Source organism: Microtus oregoni, unplaced genomic scaffold (assembly GCF_018167655.1).
Source record: "Microtus oregoni isolate MIOR12 unplaced genomic scaffold, Mior012 000006F_ref0000085, whole genome shotgun sequence".
Classification (NCBI taxonomy): Eukaryota; Metazoa; Chordata; class Mammalia; order Rodentia; family Cricetidae; genus Microtus; species Microtus oregoni.
In genome coordinates, this window is record NW_024543065.1 from 2,907,816 (window position 1) to 2,926,916 (window position 19,101).

At 43.2% G+C, this 19,101-nt stretch overlaps 1 protein-coding gene across 2 annotated transcripts in view; it reads right to left on the reverse strand.

Annotated features, from left to right (window-relative positions):
* Pde7b (phosphodiesterase 7B) overlaps positions 1-19,101 on the reverse strand; it is a 319,693-nt gene that overhangs the window by 83,542 nt on the left and 217,050 nt on the right. For both annotated transcript variants that reach the window (XM_041653888.1, XM_041653887.1), the window contains one exon: positions 282-365. In XM_041653888.1, coding sequence (XP_041509822.1) covers positions 282-365 — 84 coding nt within the window. The remainder of the gene's footprint in view (positions 1-281; positions 366-19,101) is intronic.

Consider the following 19,101-nt stretch of genomic DNA (forward strand, 5'->3'; position numbering starts at 1 on the left):
TGGCCTCCAATGAACAGAGATCCCCCTGCTTCTGCCTCCTTAATGCTGGCCTTAAATTTGCCAGCTTGCTTTCAGCGCCGATGTGAGAGGCTTGGGCAGTTCTCAGATTCCCTTCCCATGTGAGGAACTTGAGAGACAAAGTCTTAAGCTCCAGTTGAGGAGACAGAGGTGGAGGAAGGAAGGCAGACCTTGCAAGGTTATGAGGTTCCTAGGGAAATGAGGTGGGTTTTCCCCCGCTAAAGGAAACATTTGCTCCTTTGAAGGCACATTCGGGTACTCACTGTTGAGTAGACGGAAGTCAATGAATGGGTAGGAGCCGCGGCGTTCGGCAGGAACCCCGGTCTGACCCCTTAGTCGTACATCTCCTAGAAAACAGAAAATCCAAACAAACGATTGAAGGCGTTGCCAAGTGTATTCACCTTTCCTCAGCAAATCCTCCTCACCAGCTACGTCAACACAGAATGTTAGGAGAAAAGCGACTCCTCCTCACCCGCCCAAGAGAGCCATGGGTGGGGAAGGGGTGCTTAGTTACTGCCGACCGTGATGAATCTGCCGAGACCACACCAAATCAATTACTGCTCTCTGGTATTTACCAGGCCTGCGAACATTTCAACCAACTGCAAAGGTTCCATCATCATTTTACGCTGCCTGGGGCTGTGGAGATGGAGCAGCTGAACCTGTAGGATGTACGGGGTTCTGGCATTGGAGATCCATCCTGAGCAGGTGTAATGGCCCAGTGTCTTATTTTCCGATGGCGTCCACTTTCTTTGCCCCTAGGTTGTGCCACTGGTGAACATTAAAACCTGTCAGCTCAGCGACAGATATTTTGGACTCCTACCTACCCTTGTTCTCATGATGGTCGGTAGTGTTTCCAATACTTATTTCTCTGCAGCTTCTTCTGGTGGCTACCTTCATGTTCCTTTTCCGTGTGTGTGTGTGTGTGTGTGTGTGTGTGTGTGTGTGTCCTGCCTTCCCAACCCAGGGAAGAAATTGAATATAGAGGATACAGTGCGCTTGAGAATAAAGCGAACGCTGGAGAAACCTACTTTGGACACTTGCTACCTGTGTGATCTCGGGAAGCATATTTCTCTCTGCTTCAGGTGTCCTGTCAAATGAGAAGGACTTGCTTGAAAGTGGCTCTGTCCGAGTATCTAAAATAGTCCTGGCTACTTGGCAGCGCCTGTTGGATGGCCTTCTCCCAGACTTCTGCAAAGTGGGGCCATGACCATTGCGTGATCTGTGTTCCCCATTGCACTTTGCGTACTGTCTGGTACTTGGTAGGTACTAAGTGATTGCTCCACCAATTATTACATACCACGTGGACTCCAAGGAGAGGCAGAAATACACGGTGCAGAAATGCATGGTCAGGAATATATTTCTGGAAGAACTGAGTCAGGGAAGGTGCTAGAACAATAGTCCTCAACCTGTGGGACACAAATCCTTTGGACTATCAAAAAACACAATTTATATTATGACTCATAACAGTGGCAAAATTACAGTTATGAAGGAGCAATGGAATAATCTTATGGTTGGGGGCCACCACAGCACAAGGAATCCTGCTAAAGGGTCGCAGCATTAGGAAGGTTGAGAACCACTGCCCTAGAGACATCAATGCCAGGAACAACGGGACCCTTTCCCTAAGCCACTTTTCTCCAGATGTCACAGGAGCCTCAGCCTGGGAACAGAAAGGTGGGACAGAGTCCTCTTTACTCTCCAGTCTTTGAGGTTAGTCAGACCTGAGTGAGAGCTCCACCCGCAGCCATCCCTGAGATGGACAAAGTGAAGATTCCCTTATGGGTTGAAACGGGGGCTGTAAAGCATGCGCATGAGCGCTTGGATCAGTCTCTGCTTTGTCCTTCGAGTTAGTCCCTTTCGTGTCTGTCCTGCTTTCTACAATCTAATCCTTCACTGTGCTTTGGTGTTGGAGAGTCTTACAGCTTAAGGACTAGAAAGGGATAAGTTAACTGTTAAAACAGAAAGACAGTCAATGAACAAAGAAAGAGATGAAAAATGAACTAAAACCTGAGTGTTGCCTGTTGATCATAGTGGTGCAAGTCTATGTCACCCCAGTACCTAGGAGCCTGAAGCAAGGAGGATCATGACTTTCAAGGTAGCCTAGACTATGTAGCAATACCTCTGTGATAAAATACACACACACACACACACACACACACACACACAGCGTGGGGCGGAGAGGGAGAACCATTAGCTGAACAAAAGCTACGCAGAAGTAAATGGTTCTTTCTACCTTATATTATCCTGAACACCTACATTTGTAAGACTTCTGATTTCACAAACCTTTGTCAAAAACCCCTGAGATGGATTTTTTTGTCATGCATCTTTCAACGATCGTCTACCATAGCCTAGACGGGAGAAATGCTATCATAGTCCTTTTTTCAGAAGTGAGAACACAGTGGCTCTAGGGAGAAAGGTCCAGAGACTACAACCCTTTACTCTGGAGCTGCAGCAAAAGGGCTCAGGCCCCTCACAAGCTCCCAGGAAGAACACACTGGTTTCCTGGACTCCATGGTGCTTCACTCTTGCAATCAGCAGAGGTAGTGTCATGTCTAGGTTCCTAGACTTCCTGCGCGGGGCTCTCCTCACCACCACGTCTACAGTCTATAGACTCCATTTTCAAAATGAAACGTAAAGGAGCTCTCAGATCCCCATATTGTGGAATTTGGACTTGGAGTAGCCGTTCAGAAAAAGATGGCACATGTATCACAAACTCGTTCAGAGCTAGTGGAAATGAACTTATAGCTTGTAATTATGTGGGACAGACATGTGCCTTAAAGGTCTAAACCACAATCAAACAAAATGCAGAGAACAAGTGACCAACCCAACTGATGTATCTACAACACAACTTGTGCACCTAGGAGGGCTTAGGGGTCATAGCAGAAGAGGGGTTGGAAAGATTGTAAGAACCAGAGGAACAAGAATTCACTGTGACATTTCATCTTTTAGATATATCAGAGAAGCTACATTCAGGAAGTCTCATCAACATGGCTGTCTAAGCAAGACCTGAACAAGGATCACACAAATAGACATCCTAATACATGGAAGGGGGAAATCTTACCAGACCTCAACACTGGACAAAGAACTATAAGCAGCTAAGGAACATTGAGAGCAGAAGAATTGTCTTCCCTAGGGAAGAGCCCAGGAATTACTTTTTCAATATCAAAAATTCATCCCTGAGATCATACATACAAGCAACGTCATGTGGACTATGAAAGTTGTGTTTGCATATTTAAGTGTGTGTGTGTGTAAAACAAGAGTTAAAGAAATAGAAAACTTGAGACAGACCAAGACAAAGTGCATGGAAAGAGTTGGAGGGAGGAAATGGAAAGAGGAAAATGACATAATTCTATTTTAATTAAAAAATTAAAACATGTATGCATAGCTATGCTGGCTAGTCAACTTGACACACAAACTAGAGTTATCTGAAAGGAAGGAATCTCAATTGAGAAATGCCTTCATAAGATCTAACTGTAAGTTATTTTCTTAATTTGTGGTTAATGGGGAGGGCCAAGCCCATTGTGGGCGGCACCATCCCTGGGCTGGGTTCTGTAAGAAAGCAGGCTGAGCAAGCCATAAGGAACAAGCCAGTAAGCAGCACTCTTCCATGGCTTCTGCATCAGCTCCTGACCTCCAGGTTCCTGCCCTGTTTGAGTTCCTATCATGACTTCCTTCTATGATGAACAGTGAATTCGAAGTGTAAGCCAAGCAAATCCTTTCCTTGCCAACTTGTATTTCACTCACGGCATTTTGTTACATCAATAGTAACCCTACTTTGGGGTATATATCCAAAGGATGCTCAACCCTGCCACAAGGACATGGGCTTAACTATGTTCATAGCAGCATTGTTTGTCATAGCCAGAACCTGGAAACAACCTAAGTGCCCCTCAACTAAAGAATAGATAAAGAAAATGTGGTATATTTATACAATGGAATATGACACAGCAGAAAAACATAATGACATCTTGAATTTTGTAAGAAAATGGATGGAGCTAGAAAACATCATTTTGAGTGAGGTAAGCCAGACCCAGAAAGACAATTATCACATGTACTCATTCTTCAGTGGTTTTTAAACATAAAGCAAAGAAAACCAACCTACAAATCACAATCCCAGAGAACCTAGACAACAATGAGGACTCTAAGAGAGACATACATAGATCTAATCTACATGGGACATAAAAAAAGACAAGATCTCCTGAGTAAATTGGGAGCATGGGAACCATGGGAAAAGGGAGATTCCCGAGGGCAGCAGAGAAAAATGTAGAGCTCAATAAAAATCAATAAAAAAATAGTAACCCTAATTAAGACCGTGGATGAGACTGTAAGTGTTCTTGTGAAGCCATTTCGGTCTGTGGCTTTGTTGACCTTTGGGCTTAGTCACACCTTGGGCTTTTTCAGAGGTTTTAAGCTTGCTATTTGAATTGACTTCTCTCTTAGTATTTTCTTTCAGTATGCAAAGAATTGCTTTTGAATTTGTAGTTATGAGGGTACCATTTTCTCTGAATTTTATGAGAAAAATTTTCCGTGTGATATTGATGTTGATTTAAAACCTTGAACAGGGTTCATCACTGTTGCCCATCTATGGATGCGAGACACAGGGATGCCATGCCATGGAAGACTTTAGATTTAAGGGAACTGGGGAGAACAATACACAGCCGAGAGGGTGGAGGGGAAAAACACACACTAGGAATCAGGGGATTCCTGTGCTCATAGGACCGGCATGTGGTCATAGTCACATACATACACTAGACAAGCCTATAATTACAATTTAACTTACATAATTACAGGAACTTTGTTCCCTTTACGAGATTCATTGTTAGGACATTACAATATGTGAAAATAATATGACCAACATTTATTGGCTACTTAGGCTGTGCTGAGCATTTTATTTGCATTATGTCATTATCAATTATTATCAACCCAACAATTTGAGGTAGGTATTATTATCATTCATTGTTATTAATATGGTTGTCATCAGAACATTTTGTGGCTGAGGAAATGAAAGTCAATGGAAATTTGATGCGTGCACACTTGATAGAGGTTAGTAAGAATTTGCATTTGGACTCAGCTGACCCTGAGTCTGTGTTCTTGACATCTTTCCTATGTTATCTGCATTGAAAATTGCTCAGACTGTTAAACATTAGCCTTTCCTTGTCTAATGTATGCTCTGATTCCTACCTGATGATGAATAACGTATGTGACCATCATAATTCCTGCAGACTGAATACTGAATACCCAAGATTTAGTTAACTAGGTTCCAAGACCATTTCAGCAAGAACGGCTGTAGGAGTTAGAATGGCAGTAGGAATGGCTGTTCTGGATCAGCAGGTTGTCTGCCCCTTTCCAGTATGGAATGGAAGACAATTACTAGAAATATCACTCAGCAGCACTGATTAGGTGTGTGAAGAACTTATTTGAGTTCTCAGTTAAGCAGAATTTTTAGAAGGAACCCCCACCTTTGTGGAAAGAGACAGCAGCAAACACGTTGCTATGGAAGACACTTAGATAAAAACCAGAACAGAAAACATCAACAGGAGCAATGCCAAACAATAGCCGTAGCAGACAGAATCAGCTTCAGGGCTTGCGCCTCTGTGTGCACGGCTGCAGTTATAGTCTGAGGACCTGACGACTCTTAAACGGCGTGACAGCCCTTAGAGGTAGCAAATGTTTGTGGAGAGAATTAAACCATGTTTAAACCATCAGGAAGGCAAGAGGCAGCATGTATCTTAGAAAGTTTTCAACATGAATTTGAATAAAAGCAAACTGGACATGCCCTGTCACGGGCCTTCTTGCTATTGGAGGAAGATGGACGTTTTAAGCATATGTTTATCTACACGGAAGGTTCTCTTCCACTCTTGCTTCCGTGAGTCCCTCTGAGGCTGAATTGCTTCAGTATGCTGGTGAGGAGAGTCAGGGCGTCCTCAGGAGAGCCAAGGCCACTGGGCTTTTGCGCTCAGGACAGAACAAGTGGTGTCCTTGTAGCCTTGTAGGGCTGTTCTTCCTGGCCCCCGGTCTGGGCAATCATCTGTTTGCGGAGGGCCTTATATCCAAGCTAAACAATTATTTTGACTATTCATTAAGCCCTTGTTTAACTCCAGCAGCTTTGTTTTATTTTCTTCCTGGCAGAGGAAAGGTGCGGTGGAAGCTGGGAGGAAGCGCTGACAGCTCAGAGTCGTGTCCTCAGTCCGTTTTCATTGTGTTCCAAGAGGAAGCAAACAGCAAGGGAATTCTTATTTTGAAAGGTCTGCTGCTCTTTTGCTCCTACGGAGCTGAAAACATAACATGTCGTCCTTGGTCCTGAAGGCTGCAAACACAGGCAGAGAGGGTTGAGCTGAGTCATTCCGGGAGCCAAGACCCAGAGACAGTCCCTGACCCTCCCAGGGGACATGGCTCCGGATGGACTTCTTGCCCACTTGGCCTCTCACACGGTGTCTGTTTAATAAAAGCCGGTGCTAGGGAGCAAACGTTGATGTGGCCTCTTATGTAACTGGCAGGGAGGGTGGAGACCCACAGTGATGACAACTCACAGTGGCTGAAACATGGGCCATATGACAAGGACCAGACTCCTGCCCCATCCAGTGGTGCCAAGGTCATTTTAGGATGAGCAGAGGGCCTAAGGCAGGGACAGAGCAGTGGCTGCCGTGCTCCTAGGACATCTGAGAAGAAGGAGGATGGTGACAATGACCTTGCTAGAGACGGGTTTCTGGGAGCACAAGACGGGGAGTCATGGCAGGGGTGTCAACAGTGAATTGGAAGGAGATGGTAGTGGCAACAAAAACATGGGACCCTAGAGCAATCCAAACACGGTGGAGAAAGCAATGCCTGGGCAGAAAGTCATTCATTCCCTCGAGCAGCCTGTGCACGTTACAAAGTCATGTCGCTGCTGTCTCCAGGAAAATGAAGACGGAGAACCAGATCCCCACAGCCCAGACATGAACTGGTACCACACAGCATTGCCTGTGTTGCAAGACTGTTTACTTTCAGGGTTAGTTAAAGGAACGGGTTCTCCATGGATGCTCAACCAGCTTAACCAAGGGAAGGTTGGATGTACAGTTTAATCATCTGTAGACCTTTGGGATAGTACAAATGGCCTGGATACGTAACATAGACAGAGAGTATTGTCTGAGTGTTATTGTCTTACACAAGAGAAACGGTGAGGCTGATTAGACCCAGATTTTCCCCAGACGGTTCTAATTTTCCGCTATTCTTTAGGGTAGGGTCTCATGTAGCTCAGGTTGGCCTGGAACTCATTATGTCATCCACAAGAACCTCAAACTCAGGATGTTCCTGCCTCATCCCCCCAACTTCTGGGGTCATGGGCACATACTTTCAGGTTCGGCTTCATCTTCAAGTTTCTTGCGTGCTACAGGCTGTGTCTGGCAGAGGACTGTTCGTCAGATTGCCTAAGAAGAAGGACTGCTGTTTGTTGACGGCTCAGTTTTAGTAGCTATGCAGTTCCGGGTCATGGTTGAAAAACATTTATGTAGCAAAAAGAAACTGACAGTTAGGTATCTGGAAACCAGGCTTTTGATAGAAGCAAAATAACGTTTTCTTTGCATGTGTAAAAGAAAGAATACTATTACCAAGCAATGCACTCTGCACCCTTAGCTTAGGGTTATTAAACGCCTGATGACAAATGTGTATTTTAGGACTTGAATGCTGGGAAGGTAAGCATGTAAACAGCAGGGCTTCAGCTTCCAGAGCAGGTGAGGCAGGTTTGCACCCAGACTATAGCAACAGGAGCCGCTCTCATTTTTCAGCTTGACAGTGTTTCCGAGGAAAATAGGAGAGAGGAAAAAAGTTCCAATCCCTGGGAATACAGGAGTCTAATAAAAAGGTTATTGAAAAAGAAGCAGCAGGAATGTCTAAGGAGAATTCCAAGGAGATGGTGAAGAACTTAAAAGAACACACAGAACCAGGTTTTTTACAAGGGTTGAGGAGAACAACCTGAGGTTATTCAGGGACCAAGTGCCAGGGGTCTGCCTTAAGTAAGAAAGCTCACTTGCAATAAGCTCACACACAGTAAGCTCTGTGCTCCTTCCAGGGCAATGCCTTTGCCCCCAGAACCTCTCCAAAGCCAAGTCTGCTACTTTATGTAGATAGTCTATATACAAAATACTCAACACCATACCTAGCAGGTAACAAGCATCCAAATAATCCAGCCTTCGGGGGATTATTCTTCTGATATTCTGAGGCCCCTCCTCTTGCTACCCTAAGACTTAGAAGGATTCTCTAAGCGTCAACAGCTGTCAGGACAACTTGCTATGTCTGAGGTCCCCATAACAACCTCCCCTAGGGTAAGTGACTGAGTCACATTAGACCAGGCTGGGAGCTCAGTGTTCCTCTTCTCAATGAGGATTACCCAGAATGGTGTTCAGGGTAATGATCCGGGCTTGATCTGTCAGGTCTGTATTGTTCCTTTTTCTGCTGGGCACGCCTGGTGAAGAGAAGTGGGTATGAGAACTATGCCCTGAGGAGAGCAGAATGTGGTCCCTAGTGCTTTTTCCAGCGCACGTGCAGTGCTGCCCTTGGCTCAGGAGCCCTGAGGCCCAGGTAGTGTGACTTGAAGATTATCCTGGAATTTTCTTCTGCTTTTAAGAATTGAGAGTCAGCCAGCCAGTTCTGAAGCTGGCTCGGAGCGGGTGCTAATTTGGTTCATTTCATCAAATGATCGTGTGAAACATTAAACCAAATGTTAGAGAGTAGAAGGGAAAGGGGATACAGAAGGGTACGTAAGCTAGCCTCTTGGCCCTCAGATAATTGACAGGCCAGAAGAGAAACAGGCCAAGGAGTAAGTACAGCATCCACCAGAAAAAGAACCTAACAGTTATTCCAGAAGGGCTGGGTTCAGGTTCCTCTCTCAGAAGCATTGTGAAACTTTCTGAAATGATATAAATATCTCACAAATGCTCTAGATGAAAACAATTTCCTACCGGTTCCATCTGAATGAAAAGAGAAGCGTTTACTTTTTAAGTCATGTAACTTTAAGTCTTGATTTTTAATATAAACACAGGTTTTGCATTTAAAAGACAATTGTACATTAGAACAATGTTTGGAAGTATTTGAATCTCATACTTGGTTTCCAAAAAGCAAGATTTCTGTGGATACATATAAACAATTGAAGTTAGAAGTGTAATTTTCAGAAATCACCAGAAAGATGCTTTTCCATCTGATGATCATGTTAGATTTCTGGGGAAAAATTTATTCATATATATGGGAGAAGTTATAGGGGAAGAGAGAGATGAAAGAGTAGGAAAGAGAAGGATACTGAGAAAGTCAGTGAATGAATATTGGGGACGAGGGAGAACAAGCCTCAGGGAAAGACATACATATGCATATATTAGATATGTATATATGGCCTATATATGTATATAAGTGACAATATACATGCCTGTATTTGCATAATTAAACAGTTGTGCCAATCACAGAAAAAGAGAATTCATAAAAAGAAGTTAGTGCTTGCCTCTCATTTTATAAACCTTATTTAATGTAAGCGATGCCGATGGTACTTGATAGTTGTGGAGGGTGGACATTATGGTTAGAAACCTTACAAATGGTCTTAACCTATGGAGCTTAGCTTCCTGGAGGGGACAGTGCAGGACAGCCTATTCAGAAACACAGCACTGTAACTTTGGCTAGTGGGACAGAAGAGACTGATTTCATGTTAAGAAATTTGTAAGGACTTCACCTTGCCAGAGGAGTGATAATTTTCTAGGGGATCACTGCGGGAGACCAGGTGAGAAACCACAGGAGGGATGACCCTCTAGGGGATGGCTGCAGGAGACCAGGTGAGAAACCATGGGGGGTGACTCTTTAAGAGGTGACTGCAGTAGGTGAGAGAAGATGGCAGCTGAGGAGGGTGAAGGTGCCTGGGGTGATCTTAGAGATGTTAGTGGGGATAAACAGACACGATGCCGTGAGGAACTGTATGGCAGGACAGAGGAAGAAGGAAATATGTGGATGACAGTGTAATCACAGAAGAAGACGATTCCAGAGAGACCTTGCTTGGAGAAAGAGTTCACTCACTTGACTTTGGCTACACCGAGTGTACTACTGAGATTTCAAAGAGAAATGTGCAGGAGTCTGGGCTCAGAGAGAATGTTTAGGAAGCAGAAATCACTTTATAAATCAAGAAGAGCTATGGAATATTAAAAAAAGTTTGAGGAAAAAAATACATAAAGTTAACAATGTAATGAAAAATCACAACATTAGTTTAAGTAAATACAAAAAAAGAGAAAGTTATAGGCCTATGTGAAGCTGCTGATGAAGGGAACGAGGAGGGGGTAGAACCAAAGATTCAGCGGTTCGTAACTCAAGTAGCAATTACTGTCTTGCAACACAAGGGGCTTGTAAGGAAGGGGTAGCCACGGTGTGGGAGGAGAACAAACTTCTACCACAGAAGAGAGTGTGCCGAGCTGAAAGAAACAGGACTCAGGGATGGCTTGGGTGGGAGGTTGCAAGGTCAAGACCAGAGTTTAGATTCCCAGTACCCAGGCAGAGTCAGTCTGCATAGTGAATGTCTATAATCCCAGGATGTTTACTGTGAGATGGGAGGCATTGACAGGAGAATCCCCAGAAGCTCCTGGGCCAGCTAGCCTGGTGTGCACAGTGAGAACAAGAGACTGTCTCAAACAAGGTAGAAGTAAGGACTGACAGCTGTGCGTGCATGTGCACATACTCAAACACATACGATTTTAAAATGGGAAGAAATTATTGATGTGGGATGCCCTTCTGTACATATGATGCTTTTATTGGTTGATGAATAAAGCTGTTTTGGCCAATTAGCTCAGGCTTCTTATTAAGTAACTCTTAGTAAGAATCTTAAAAAGTAGCCCATTTCTATTAATCTGTGTATCGTCACGAGGCTGTGGCTTACCAGAGAGGTTCTGAGGATAGCGTCTTTCTCCTTTGGCTGCTACATGGCATCTCCATGACCCTTATCTATATATCTCTGTTTGGATTTTCTGCCTGACTTTATTCTGCTAAGTCATTGGTCAAAACAGATTTATTCATTAGCCAATAAAGCAACATATATACAGAAGGACATCCTACATCATATTATGAATGAGAAGCTAAATAAGGAGAACCCAAAGAAAAACATATAGACATCCTCCTGAATATTAACCTTCACCAGGCGAGGAAAGGAGACAGAGATAGAGACCCACATTGGAGTACCAGACAGAAATCTCAAGGTCCAAATCAGGAGCAGAAGGAGAGAGAGCACGAGCAAGGAATTCAGGACCGCGAGGGGTGCACCCACACACTGAGACAATGGGGATGTTCTATTGGGAACTCACCAAGGCCAGCTGGCCTGGGTCTGAAAAAGCATGGGATAAAACCAGACTCGCTGAACATAGCAGACAATGAGGACTACTGAGAACTCAAGAACAATGGCAATGGGTTTTTGATCCTACTGCACGTACTGGCTTTGTGGGAACCTAGGCAGTTTTGATGCTCACCTTACTAGACCTGGATGGAGGTGGGTGGTCCTTGGACTTCCCACAGGGCAGGGAACCCTGATTGCTGTTTGGGCTGACGAGGGAGGGGGACTTGGTTGGGGGAGGGGAAGGGAAATGGGAGGCGGTGGCGGGGAAGAGACAGAAATCTTTAATAAATAAATAAATAAAAAGAAAGAAAGAAAATGTCACAATGAGACCTATTATTTTGTTTGCTATGTTAAAAAATTAAAAATACATAGATTCAAACAAAAAGAGCAGGTGGGATAGTGACTGGATAAAGTCCATTAGATTCTGTGGTCATCCTGTCAACTTCTTAGGACTAGTGAGATGGTTCGCCAGCTAAAGACTCTTGTCCCCAAGCCTGGCAGTCTGTACTTGACTCCAGTGATAAATGGATTATTGCTTTACTATGTATTTGTAAGTTTTTTAAATTAAAATTTAATTACATAGTTTCCCTGTTGTCTGTCTTCCCTCTTCTGTGTAACCTCTGTTCATCCCTTTTCAAATTCATGGCCTTTAAAAAAAATCTTTACCGTCTGTTTTTTACATTAAGAATTTTTATTTCTCTCTCTGTGTGTGTACGTGTGTGTGTGTGTGTGTGTGTGTGTGTGTCACAGACTTTCTAAGGAGGTCAGGAAACAACTCCGGGGCACTGTTTTTCTTTTTCTGTGTGAGTCCTTGGGATCAAGTACAGACTGCCAGGCTTGGTGACAAGAGTCTTTATCTGGTGAACCATCTCACTAGTCCTGAGAAGTTGAATGCCATAGGTTTACAACAAGCGGTGCTTCATCTATACGTAGCATTTGCTTGTATATATTATTATATATTACAGTCTATAATGATCGAAATGAAGAGACTTTTAGAAAGCATCATGTTGGCATTAAAAACATCAGTAATCCCTATGAATAATAAAATATAATTTGAAAATTGCTCTGAGGAAAGAACAGTCCAGGTCATGACTACATCTGTGGAATGTTGTAAAGTATAATAATAACTTGTTTAATTGCTTCTATTACTTAGATATACATCAAGAACAAAACAATAGTCTAATGGAAATCTCGATTAGGAAAAGTGTTTGTTGGGAGGATAAGATGTGCATACCAACCAGAATTAACATTATTAGAAAGATACAATGCATTTCAACATTGCAAGCCGGAAGCATTGAAGATGGGCCTATCAATGAGAATTAATATTATTGGTAAGATAGAACCCATTCTAACATTGCAAACTGGAAACATTGAATTTGGGCATATCAACAAGAATTAATATTGTTAGCAAGATACAACCCATTCCAGCTTTGCAAACCGGAAGCATTGAGGGAGACCATTTTCATGCAGTTGTTTGTTTACACGTGCTCCTGGACTTCCTGATTCTGGCCGGGAACAAGCTCAAGCTTGCCAAAATACTCTAAGAAAAGATGCTGATGATCACGGATGGGAAATACTCTCGGTCCCATGAGATGGCCCATTCTTAGGAGACTTCCACACCAAGCCTGCCACCATAAGAGGGGACATCAGGCCACCACATTCACCCTTGGAGCCGGCTCAGCACCAGGAAACATTTGAGGTTCTGCATTCCAGGCCTCTGTGGCAGTTGGGATTCTTTGAAGCTCTGAGTGTTGTTCATTTGTTTTGTTTGTTTTTCAGAAAGGAAACAGATGGAACAAACCGGACTTGGTAGGGAAGTGGTGGGATCCATCATATTATACCCACGTTATAGAACATCATGTTGTCATTAGAAACAGTAACTGATATTTCCGTAGTAATGACCATCGCTTACTGAGCCTTCGGTTGTGAGCTGGGTGGTGTTTGAAGTGTTTTCCACGAATGAGCTCATTTAATTCCTTAATAACTCCCTTAGATAGATACTAACATCAGGACCATGCCGTGAGAGACAAGGATGGGAAGTTTCTTTGCCCGTGGCTAGCAAGCCTGAAGCCAGATGTGAGACCAAAGGGACTGGCCATGCAGCCCGTGTCTTTAGCTAATGGGAACAATCCTACTCAGAGATGCCTTGGCCTGAAGTGAGAGCTGAGATTCATTGTTGAAGAGGGTTGACATAATATGGCATGCAGAACTGGACCTCCAAGGAAGTAGCTTAATGGGATGCTCATTAGCTGTGTCCTTACCCATTCTGGGCTTCTTTAAATCTCATGTTTTGTTCAGTAGGAATAGTAAGATCTGCCTTTCTATCCCAGAGGAGGTAGAAATCAAGTGAACTAGCATGGATTAAATGCTTTGCCAATAATTTTACAATAATGCTTTTTTATTAGGAACATTCTGATTATTATTGCCATATAAATATCAAACATATAACATCAAAATTCCAATGAATCTTCTACTTCGTATGTGAAGAAAATAATATTACTGGTGTTATCATAAAAGTCTAAGGCAGTGCTTTAAAAGCAAGAACATTATTCCTTGATATACAATTAAACTTTGTGTGAATTAGAGGGTCTTATAATCAGATGTGTTTGAGAAATGAGGAGGCTTAACAAAACTAACATTTTTTTTTCAGTTGTAAGAATTCTTGGATTCTTCGGTATGTTAATGTACAGTATATATCCAAGCGTTTGAGATCAAACAGCATTTCTCAAACTTGTTTTTATATGAAAAATATTTTCTAAGTATATTTTGATATGACGGGGGATAGATAGGTGTACACTGTTCCCTGTGGTGTGTGTGCATGTGTGTGTGTGTGTGTGTGTGCACATGTGTGTAATGTTTAAATTAGAATCTTAGTATAGGAAGGAGCTTAGAGAACCTGATTTTATTTCACTGGTACCCTCACCCTTGGTATTCTTATCCTGTACGATTAAATTTATGTATCGGGTTTTAATGGGGGGGGTTCCTGCACACCAACTGGATGTTTGTGTACTTATTCCTCAAGCATGTTTTCCGTTGTTTCCTATGTTCCAGGTCCTACTATGGACTCTGAGATTACAACAGCTAATGAAATAGACAAAACATGCTTGCTCAAATCTAGAGGAAAGACTAATAATAAAGAAAAACCACCAGGTGAATTGCCTTCTATAGGGAAGTCAGGCAATGCAGAGGATGAAGTGGTGGGGAAGGGATAAGCCAGGGCATGGGGGCCTCCACTATGCCTGGGATATGCCCTGCAGTTTGCACAGGGCGGGGGTCAAAGAAGGTGGGCCTTGGGTGACTTGAAGCAGACATTTGAATGAACTGTGGGAGGAGCCCTGAAACTGCCTGGCATGACCGTACTAGGCTTAGAGAGTGTATGTAAGACGGTAAGGGACTGATACAGCAGGCTAAGGCAAGTCCCGGGGCCGGGTGGATGCTGGCAAACAGAAGGAGATAGCGACGAGATGACAAGAGAGAAATAAGAAGAGCCAGGTCTGAAGAGATGCTCATTTACTTACCTCCTTTGTCCAGGCCTGGTACTGCCTAGTAGGCTGGGCCCTCTTTATCACTTAGCAATCAAGAAAATGGCCACGGACAATGACGACAGGGCAATATGATTCAGATAATCCTTTGAGATTCCCTCTTCCTAAGTGTATCAAGTTGACCCCCAAATTAACCAGGACATCTCCCAAAATTCATGTTGAAGGGTAATATAAATTGTGTGAACTACACAGAAGGTACCATCTGAGGAGACAGAGAGACCTCCCCAGACACAGTCTGTCAGTGCCTTGCTCGTGGACCTTCCAGTCTGTAGAACTTTGGGGAGCACAGTTCTAATGTTCCAGGCATTGCTCTTTGTTGTGTCTGAATGTGAACCGTCCCCCTGGGCTCATGTGTCTGAACATTGGGTCCCCAGCTGGTGGTACTGTTTGGGAAGGTTGTGGAACGTTTAAGAGGCGGAGCCTTGCTAGAGGAAGTGGATCACTGAGGGTTTGTAGGCCTCTCTACTTCTCTTCCTGACCAGAAATAAGATCAGCCAGTCTACTTTTCCTCCTGCTGTGCCTTTCCCACTATGACTAAATGCTTCCCTTGGAAGCATAAACCAGAATAAACCTTTTCTTTATTCAATTGTTTCTTATTAGTTATTTTGCCACACAACCAGAAATCGATTACAAATCTCAATTACAGTCTGGATGGAAAAAGTCTGAATGGAGAAAGAGGCGAGGGGTGGCAGAGAGTTGAGGATTTGGAGTGAGGTAGGAAGACGTAAAAGAGTTTTGAGAAAGTGTGACGTGATCTGCCTAAAGATTTTAGACACTCAGGCTGGCTGTTCTGCTGAGAAGGGATTTTATTATTACTTTTTTACTTTTTTAAAATTAATTAATTAATTTTATTTATTTCTGCCTCCTCCCCTCCACTGCCTCCCATTTCCCTCCCCCTCCCCCAGTCAAGTCCCCCTACCTCGTCAGCCCAAACAGCAATCAGGGTTCCCTGCCCTGTGGGAAGTCCAAGGACCACCCACCTCCATCCAGGTCTAGTAAGGTGAGCATCCAAACTACCTAGGCTCCCACAAAGCCCGTACGAGCAGTAGGATCAAAACCCATTGCCATTGTTCTTGAGTTCTCAGTAGTCCTCATTGTCTGCTATGTTCAGCGAGTCCGGTTTACCACCAAGAGATTGCCTAAGGAACATGTTAGCTTTCCTTTTAGTCAGACCTGACACTGAGTGTCCTGTTCCACTGGTGACAGGCGGGATACTGTGTCCTTTCTCACTCTACTCCCTACCCTTCCATGTGCTTTCCTCAATAATCAGTTGCACACTCTCCTGAGGACTGTGTGAACACAGAGACCCCTGGAGAAGGGTCATTTTCCTGGCTTCAGAGAGGAAGGCGGAGAGTGGTTTATAGCCCATGGGGCCATGGATTGACTTCATCCACCCACATCTTCTATTACTTTGTAAGTACGCAATAGACAAATACAAATTGTATAAATAATATTAGCTGAATAATTATCCATCACAATAAATTTGTCTTTTAGAGTTTTCTGACTTTATCAAGCAAGCTGTATATAATTTTTTAGAATCTCTTTTTGATGAATCCATACATACATTACCTTGATTTTAAGAAAATGACAACATTTTATTTTGGGGTGACCTGCCCCATACCACTCCATCCTATGTGACTTATGAACCCAGAAATTCTTGAAGTTTAAATCCAATTACATGGTTTTAAACTGAGCTTGAGAACTGAACCTGTCTAAATTTGAGAAAAAGAGATTCCAAATATATTAAAATGTTTATTTTGCAGATGAAAAATAAGCCACATTGTTTATTCTCAGTTGATGTTCACTGACTAGCACTATGAGTCTACTATACTCAGACTTTTTGTTATTAGAGATTAATATCACCATGAGCAACATAATACAATGACAAGTTTACGCTACCAGATGATATCCTGGAGACATTTTCTTACAGTGCTGTTTAATTTTTTCATGTCTGATATATTTGTTACCACATGTATCATTGTAAATGTTGGCTAGGTTTATGTGCAATCTGTAATCTTTACAGTACTTGGTGCGTAGAATCTGTTTTCAGTCAGATACTCTGATTTCATTGGTCAGGAGTGAGTTTCTACAGCTTTCCCAGTGACGTCAATGGGGAGATGTTATTGAGAACTACAGATGCATAACCCACTTTGTCACTGAGCACATGTTTTAAAGGACACACCCCAAACCACCCACCCAAATAAAAAGACCATAGGAGGCCAAGGCAAAGGTGTGTGGGGTGCCACCTTTAGCTGGGAATTCTGTCTTAGAATCTACATGCTTGGTTTGGGGGCACTGGTTCTCACTGCTCTAGGGAGTTAAGAGAAGTTTGTGGAACAAATTGACAGGCAGAGTATTTTTTAAAGGGCATAGAAAATGCAAAGTGCTAACTTCTTAAAGGTTATGCAAAAGGAAGGGCCAGGGGAACAAACAGAGAAAAAGTGGTGAAGCCATTTGTTCGGTGAGAGGGACTTTGGGAGCAAGGAGTGGGAGACAGAGACAGGAAGGGAAGTTGTTTGCGGTGAAAGACAACCTCTTGGCCTTGCAAGGAGAAGCCCAGCTGTGCAGCCAAACCCAAGGCCCTCCAGTGTGGCCTGCTCGGATGGATTGTGGCTGGCCCACGCTTTCTCCAGTTGGCCAAACCCGAGCTGAGGGAGGACTTCAGCAACAACAACTCATCCTCACACTCAAAGCAAAACTGTAACAGTAATAAATAAAATGCGCTACTGTTAAGATATATCTACTGACAAGATTAAAAATGCAGCAAACACATTTCATGTTATGTACTATAAATAAGTCACAATTCAAATTCGGAGGGAACTCCGGTGAAGTCAGAAAGCCTACTGTTAGTCTAGCATCTACGGAGCCATTTCCAGAAGGATGCCATCTTTTCAAATAAAAGGATGTATTCTCTAAATTCATGAGAAGAAATTGGATTCCTTCTGGGTATTTTCTAGAACTTTTAGCAGGCTGTTTTCTCCAACACTGAAGTTCTACCCACGTTTACCTTTCCTTGTGGCCCCACAGAAACACCCCCGGCTATTCTACCTTAAGAGAGGGCACCATCCCTGATGGCGTCCATGCTACTACCATCCTAATGGTATCTCTGGTGATATAAAGTGAGCTGTCCCTTCTGGGTCATTCAAGGTTAATACTAATATACCAGTGTCTTGCAGCATCTCAGAGGGTCTCTGTGATCACTGGCAATCACTATGGTTATCATGAAGATGGACAGTTTGGAAAACCAGTGGCTAGGTGGGGGGCAGAATATTTGTTGTTCATTCTGAACATCTGAACGTATCTTTTCCTTGCAATAAAGATAGAAAATTGGGATGAGAAGTGCACACACACAATTTAGAATGTGAATCTTTGAGAGTAAAGGTTCTAAGTGTAGTAAATATATTCCACAAACTTGAAATGTTCAATAAATATTTTGCTACTTTATTTTATCCTAGCACCTTTCCCACTTGGGAATATGCCTTATATAAAGAGGCATCAAGTGTTCCCTTTGGCAAACTTGTTTGCATTCATTTCTTGCTTCTCGGCATCCAGAAAACGACAAGAGTGCCGATGGAACATTCTCATTATGCTTTTCAACTTCCCCGTTCATTTACTTGGCTTTATGCAAAAATAATATTCAAAAGATGGTCCCAAAGAAAATATCTTGGGTACCAGGGTCATCAAGTGAACAATTGGATCTTTCTCCAAGAAGGGAGCAGGGGAAATGGACCAAATTGCAGGAGGTAGACGCGCTTGTTTGTAGTAGTCTTCCATTTTCTCCGCTTTTTGAAAGCGTGGAACCATTTATTTATTGGCCGCTTGTAATAAATTCAAACTGAAAAACTTCATAAATGCGCTAGTCTCTGGTGAAGCCTGCCCTGTGCCAATCTTTTTTTGTTATTTATGAGAGACAGTCGGCAAGCTTGAACGTCTACCCTTTTTACTCCAGAGTGCGTCTTGTTGTAAACGGAGGCACTTTTGTCTGGGGAAAAAGGCGGATGATCCCGCACACGCTCACGGCTCCCTCAGAGTGGGTAGGCTTTGGATGGAGCAGAGGGCGAGGCGTCCGTGCTTTCCCGAGACAATGACTCTTGTGCCGCTGTTTCTAGGTGGACAGGGACACTTTAGAGCTCTCTGTGAGTAGCTGCGAAGAAGTACACACTGGGCCTGGGACCGGGGGAAGAAGATCCACTCCTGAAATATTTATTTCTTCTTTTA